The sequence below is a fragment of the Zeus faber genome (assembly GCF_960531495.2).
Source record: "Zeus faber genome assembly, chromosome: 14".
NCBI classification, from domain to species: Eukaryota; Metazoa; Chordata; class Actinopteri; order Zeiformes; family Zeidae; genus Zeus; species Zeus faber.
Genome location: NC_137200.1, coordinates 28,261,801 through 28,269,300, shown reverse-complemented (window position 1 = coordinate 28,269,300; position 7,500 = coordinate 28,261,801). Strand labels below are relative to the sequence as shown.

At 47.0% G+C, this 7,500-nt stretch overlaps 1 protein-coding gene across 1 annotated transcript in view; it reads left to right on the top strand.

Moving 5' to 3' along the window:
* Nucleotides 1–7,392: 7,392 nt before the first annotated feature.
* Nucleotides 7,393–7,500, top strand: part of prr7 (proline rich 7 (synaptic)) — a gene marked incomplete at both ends in the record, with an annotated part of 2,333 nt that continues 2,225 nt past the window's right edge. The window contains one exon of the mRNA XM_080013591.1: nucleotides 7,393–7,500. This exon is cut by the window's right edge and continues 265 nt beyond it. Within this exon, the coding sequence (XP_079869717.1) occupies nucleotides 7,393–7,500 (108 nt within the window).

Here is a 7,500-nt window from a genome sequence, read left to right as displayed (position 1 = left end):
ATGAGGGTTTATCAGATCACATTCCATCTTCACTCAACCTGGTGTGGAGACAAGGGTAACCCCAGCGGGAGCTAAAAAGAGCGTTGTGGTTTGTTTTATGGCATAGTAAAGACTGTACCTGTGACCTGAGTTTGACTGTTAAACCCTCGTATGAGAGAAACACCCGGGGATGTGATTGAGGGGGCATAGTTTTAGTCGGCTGTTTAAGTAGTTATCTCTGTTCTCTGCTCATAAAAAGGCCATTTGTGTAAACACTCATCGTATGCTTTCTCGGCACGATTGGTGTTAAATGTTTTTCTTTGTTAAAACATGTTCTCAGCTGTTACTGAAGGCAGCAGCCAATCACATGGCTAGTCTCAGAATGGGACAACCTTTCTCTGTGAATTGGCTGGATTTTTGTTCTGTAAAACTACACTGATCAGACCACTGCTTTGAAGCAGCTCTGAATCTTTTTCTTTAATTCACGCATTGGGTGTGGAGTTTGCGTGTTCTCCCCGTGCTCACATGGAGTTTCCTCCACCTACCATCAGTAAGGACCCCCACCAAAAACATGCAGACATCATCATCTGACCAGCAATGGACACTTGGTGCCAGGTCCCCAGATGCATATGAATGCTGCCCACTGCTCCTGGCTGCCCTCCTGGAGGAAGGAAAAGCCAGGATGGGAAAAATGCCAAGGCCACATTTCACCAGCCACCACCCCAAAAAAGCATGTGTGTGTGTGTATATATATATATATATGCATGTGTGGTCATGTGACAAATAAAGATTCTTAAAAAATCTGCAGAATAAATATCTTTAATTCTCTCAGTTTTGTTTTCCTGTAGTGGGCAGATTAACCTCACCGACCACGCAGGAGAAATTCTCCAACAGCTATGATATAATACCGACTTTATACTCCAGAACCAATTGGGACGAGTCCAGTACACTAACTGGTGGACACACGCACACACACACACACACACACACACACACACACACACACACACACACAGACACACACACACATAAACATCACGGTCTCATCACGCTTTGAATACACCTCCAACACCCTCCTGGTTACTTCCCTCCCCTTTTCTACCTCATTTACTGCCATAACTATGACAGGAAGAGGCCACGTGACCAGTTGTTGTTCCAGTTTTCCTGGACTTGATTAAGTCTGTTTTGTCGAAACATGTTGTCGTCTGATGTTTATGTTTTTCCATGTACATGGTGTTGTTAAGGTTTTTCCATGTACATGTTATTGTTTGTTTCTATGTTCATGCTTTTCCATGTACATGTTGTTGTTTGGTTCTATGTTTATTTGTCTCACCCGTGGTGAATCTCCTCCTCTTGGAGTACTGATTAGTTGTTTATGGACCAAAACATGCTAACATAGTTCTCCAAAGAGGGGGATTGGTGATGGTTCTGTGTAACAAAAAAAATTAAAAATAGTGACAACTGTCAATTAACTTGGTATCAGAAAGAAGCAACCTGAATCAATAAAATGAATAACTGAATGCCCATAATAAGATAAGTGATAACAGATCTTATAACTTGTCTGATGATCTTATATCAGGTTACAACCATTTTAAGTACAAAGTCTGTATGCAAAACCAGCATTAATCCCTTAGTGTAAAGTAACCATTACATTCTGAACTGAAACATGAAACTACACATTCACATATGTTATCCACGTTGCATGAGATTATGTTATTATTTTCTTAAACTCAGTTCTCAAAACAGTATAAAATCATTCAGCTTTTTTTTACATAACAGTATGAGTACATTTTAGTTTCTGTAAGAACATTACTCACAGTCTATAGATCTTGTTTCTTTTCTCTTTACCTTACAAAACCAGTCAACCCGCGAGGTGGGTTTCTGTCTCTCAGGTCTGTCTTGGTCCTGGTTCATGTGCATTACGGAGAACGTCGTTGGGCACAGTGAGCCCATCAAGTAGTTACTGGTGCAGGCTAAGCCTCCTTTGGAAAGTGCGCCAGTTTTCATGCATTCCACTTCTGATCGTCACTGAGCAGGTTTATACTCACTCCCACTTTCTTAATGGCTGTCAGAGGTTCTGTGAATCTGGATGATACCTTATGAACATGCTCAGGTCTACGGACACGTAGAGCATCATTCTCTTGGAACATGGGTACTTTTGCCCCCCTAAGAACTCTGTTACTGCTTGTTCCCATGGTCTGTGCATTCTTTGGGTAATCTGTATGCACTCTTACTCCACCCTGTTGAATCTCTCACTGACTCTGTGAACATGAAGTCACATAAGTAGTAAACTCAGGGTTGTGTAATCCTAGAGCAGGGCTCTCGGTCTCTTTATCTCAGTAAAACCGGACTCAGCCTCGGCAGTTCATTTGACCTTCAGCTCTGTAGAATCCCTGTGTTGCATGTAGCAGTTCAACAACAGTAGAAACGTCGGGAATGAACTTACTGTACCACGATGCAAGGCCCAGGAAGAATTGCAAGGAGGATGTGTCATGTGGGGCAGGTGCATTGGCCACTGTGGTGACCCGATCTTGGTCATGGTGGAGTCCATCTTTGGATATGGTGTGGCCCAGGCCGTGAGAGGGTTCGTTAAACTTAAACTTGTGGATGTTCGGTTTGGGTCCCACCTTATTCAGGGCATGCAGCACCCTCCGTAGGAGGGTGCCATGATCCTGCTGGGTGGCACCATAGCATATGACATCATCAAGTTAGACCTGTACTCCTGCTAGGCCTACCAGTATGGTTGTCGGAATTCTACCTGGCCTCAGTTTGGTGTTAGGGGTATTACATTACATTTAGCAGACGCTTTTATCCAAAACGACTTACAATTTTTCAAACACCGACGGACGCAGCCATCAGGGGTTAAGTGTCTTGCTCAAGGACACTACAGCATGCTAGCAGGAGGGTCGAACCAGCAACCTTTAGATTACTAGACTACCAGCTCTACCTCCTGAGCTACCATCCGATCAGCGACACCTGACCTGGATCTAGGTGATTGGGATCAGAGAGGCTGCATACCTGTGGCCTGTTGGTTGGTCTCTCGAACAGCAGGTAAAACCCCCATTCCCACACACACTCAGGATAGGAGCCCTGTCATGACACATGTCTATCTGCTCCTGGTTAATTCCAGCTGGCCAACTCGCCGGAGGTCCCTGAAACGCCACTTGGCCAATTTGGTATCTTAAAAAAAAGTAAAGTAATGGCCGACAGGGATTTTTGTAACACCGTGTTAAATGGGGTGCCGGAGACGCTATGCGCCGCAAATTAAGATGATGGACTAATGAAAGCAGCAACTCCCCTCACAGTCACACCACAATCCTCCTACCGATTGTATAAACCACAATATTAGTAAAGACAGTGATGGAGAAAGTGTCCCCATTACTCATGGTGCTTCTTTCGTTCCATAAGGAAACATTGGGGGCTTCAGCTTCCAATGTCCATCCCCAATGATGCCACTGCTGTCAATTGTTATGCATTTGGTGTTGTTCATGATTTTGGTGCCTTCTGGCGCCACTCAGGTTTCTTAACTGCTGCTGGTAAAATCATTTCTAATGGTGACCATTTGGATGCCATAAACCTCCCATCTCGAATTGCTAATTGCAAATGTTCCGCTCACACTAATGGCTCTGACCCCATCTCTAAAGGAAATGCCCGAGCCGATGCAGCCCCCAAAGTCGCCGCTGTATCTGACACTGCTCATGTTATAGCAATGTTTGTCTCCCACACAGATGAGGAGGAGACAGATTGAGGTGTTCCCGTGTAAAACCAATGATGCCGATCAGGTGACTGGGTGGTAATTCGTGACTTCAGGGGAAAGAGCCAGAACTCGGCTGATTCCTGGACCCGTTCCAGATCCTCCTCACCACCGCAGAAGCAGTTAAGGTAGCAGAACGACCAACATGGGTACACGCATCCCATTGCAAGAAAGTTCCCAAGCCTCCCAAGGACCGAATAGACAGTCACAACGGACAATCATGGCAGGTGAACTGAAGTCACGCTCCCAACCGACAGGAGTCAAGTGCTAGTGAGCTCCGAATCCAACGGTGACGCCCTGCCAACAGGAAAAGCTCAGTCTCACCTGTATGATTACATTCCTCATCAGCATTGCCATCGTCCTGCTGATCGCCCAACCCTGCAACACAATCCCACGGCGGGACTTAAATAACAGCCACCCAGGGGACACTTTTCGACGGGAAAAAGAGGAAATGAAGATGTTCCAATTTTATGCTCAATCACTGACCCTCAATATAGCACCAATTCCTGGTACCTCAATATAGCTTATATGGTGAAACAACAGCATGTACAGTCTGCTCAAAGTCCTTGTGCCTAGTGGTTATTCTGTTTCCTGGGAGCACCCAGGATTTCCATACTATCACTGTCCACTCTTTGAATACATCGCTCCCCAAGCCGCACTACTCCAGTACTGGGGACGAATGTACCCCAAATGGGACCGCTTCCCTCACTGCTGGTACTGGAGCTGAGGCTTCCTTGCTTAAATACACCGAACCAATATTAAAAAAGATGTCGCAACCAATATGTCAGACGCCCAGAAACACTATGGTCCATAAAAGCCTCAACCAAACCAACCCATTGTTTCTGTAGAAAAGCTCCAATCCTTCCACTGGACATACCTGGACATAACCCGGTTTATCAAATCAGATTGCAAGCAGACAGACAGACAGATAGCCAGACAGACAGACAGACAGACAGATAGCCAGACAGACAGACAGACAGACAGATAGATAGATAGATAGATAGATAGATAGATAGATAGATAGATAGATACTGTATAACTAATGACAAATGTGTTTCGTGTAAGTTGAATATGTAACATAGCACAGAATGTAATGTAACTTAATGTAATGTAACAAACTATGTATAATTTGTATGATGGGATGTGATGTGATGTGATGTAAGGTTTGTTGAGGACTCCAGGTTGTGCGTCTTCAAAAAACCTTCTGAGATTAGATCTGTATTCTGAACCAGTCTGGAGGAGGGAGCTGAGCAAGGGGGGAGGGAGGGATGGGGGAGGGAGGAGAGAGGACAGGAGCGAGTGAGAGGAGGGAGAGGGAGGGATGGATGTGGGCGGGGTCAGGCTGTTTTCTCTCCTCACACGACGCAGACTCGTGACGGAACAAGACGAGGAAGAGAGGAGGCGCGCGTCACACGTACGCGCATACGCGCGGTAGACGCGCGGCACCGGAGCAGCTGATCAGAAAATAAGTGATCGATCAGTCAGTTATTGATTTCTATACACAACGGCGTGCGCGATGCTCTTCATCACGAATTAAGGGTGAGTTCACACACACACACACACGCACGCACGCACACACACACACACACACACACACACACACACACACACACACACACACACACACACACACACACACACACACACACCTGTGTGCGTGCGTGGGGGGGTTAATGGAGCTACTGATCGATACTGATCGATAGTGGTCGACTCGAGGCATTTAAGAGCTCAACCAGGATCATTGAGTGGATTCCAGGACTGTAATACAGTAATACTGCACCTTAAAAATCCTCTGAAATCATTTCGTCATACGTCAATAAACTTATCAATACATTTAATATCGATCACTTTGTAGAAAGTGATTAATACTGTAATCGATTGATTATTTTGTGAATTATATCTTTAATGAACCTGTTGATGATGACGATCAGTCAACTTACTTACTGTCCTTCAAGTCCAAACGAAACCATCAACACATCAGTGTACTATCCAGTACGCAGTGTCCTGGCTAGTACACTGGCAGGAAGTAGTACTACTACAGTCTTGTTTAGTAGTACTATGCTGTTTACTGTATTACAGATATCACTCAGTGTCTGTTACCACGGTAACAGACACTGAGTTCTGCCGCTGTAGCGACTATGAAATAAAATAAAATTTAATATTATATATATATATATATATATATATATATATATATATATATATATATACATATATATAAATGATATAATATATGATGAAATTATATCATATGATATAATTTGATCTGATATAATGTTTGGAGGGAATTGTGAAAATTGTTATTTCTGCTAAAATTGTATATTTGTAAAAGACAAAAAAAAAATATATATATATATATATATATATTTAACTAACAGAATTGTTTCCTCCCTTTTTTCAAAGTTCTCAGCCACCAGGTGTCAAAATATGTAATATGAAATATAACATTTCAAAATATAAAGTTTGAAGAAATATTATCTCAAGTCTTCCAATCGCGCGCATATCACACCAGTTCCATCTGACGTCATTTTCATCGGAGCTCCCCGCTCCCCGGGGGCAGCGCCGCGTCGTCCGCAAAGCGGGTTCGCGACCCGCCGCCGCTGGGGTTCCACGGTGAGTCGGTGCAGGACCAGGACCCCGGGCCGCTGACTCAGAGGCTTTCTCAATGGGCGCAGTGTCTCCTGGCGGGCATCGAACCTGCAACCCCCCCCCCGGAGGGTGGAACACCGTGGGAGGATGTGAGCGGACTGAACAGAGCTCAGTGTGGCCTGGAAATGTCAGTGTTTCCAGGAAGGGTGACTTGAATTCCCCTGACTCAGTGCGGTGCGGTGGTGTTTTGGAGGACCTGGGGTTTTTATACAAAATTCACATTTAAACGGCCGCCGCTGTGCATCCTGTCACAAAAGATGTCACAAATTGAAGAACCCGGGTGGAGAGCCCAGGTGGGGTCACAGGTGGAGAACCCACTTCACCGAGATCTATCTTTGAGCTGATCGCCATTTTTTTTTGTCATCTCTACTTGAAATGTGGCGCCGTGGCCGCCGGTTTTGACGCTGAGCTTCTCTTTCTCAGGTCCGTCCTTCCCTTCCCACCTCCCAGACCGGCGGCCGCGTCCACGACCCGCAGCTGGAACTTCCAAAAGCCCCAAGCCTCCTCGTCGGGATCCGCTCCCCGAGCCGCTCGCCCGCGGCGGGGCTCCGCGCCGGCTGCAGGGGGGGGGCCCCAACCGCCGTCCGCGACCGCGGCCGTTCGGACCCTCAAGAGTCCAGAGGTCGAACTGGCTGAACCCCGAGCTGCGTCCGGGGGTGGGGGGCGGACCGGCCTGGGCGAGACCCCTTTCCTCAGGGGACTCGCGAATCACGTGACGCGGCGGTGAGGACGTGAACCACAAAGGCATTTCGAGATCCTCCGTGTGCGTCCGGCGTTCCTCCCCGGAAAGTGCTTGGACGACTCCACCTCGAACGCTCAATGGAGCTGAGCGAGTTGTCGAGGAGCAGCAGGACGGACACGCGAGCTCATGGACTTTGATCCAGAGCGGTTCCGTTCGGACGTTTGAGGCCTACTCCGCACCGGCGGCACCCCGGAGATCCTCTGAGTTCCTCCGCCACCCTTTGAGGTCCCCCGAATTCCCGCGTGGTCCTCCGCCCTCCTGCCGTGCCATGGTGATCTCTCAGGGCACCTCCACCTTCCTGGCGTGCTTCGCCGGGTTCTGGTTGCTCTGGGCTCTGGTCGTCATGCTGTGCTGCGCCTGCAGCTTCCTCCGGCGC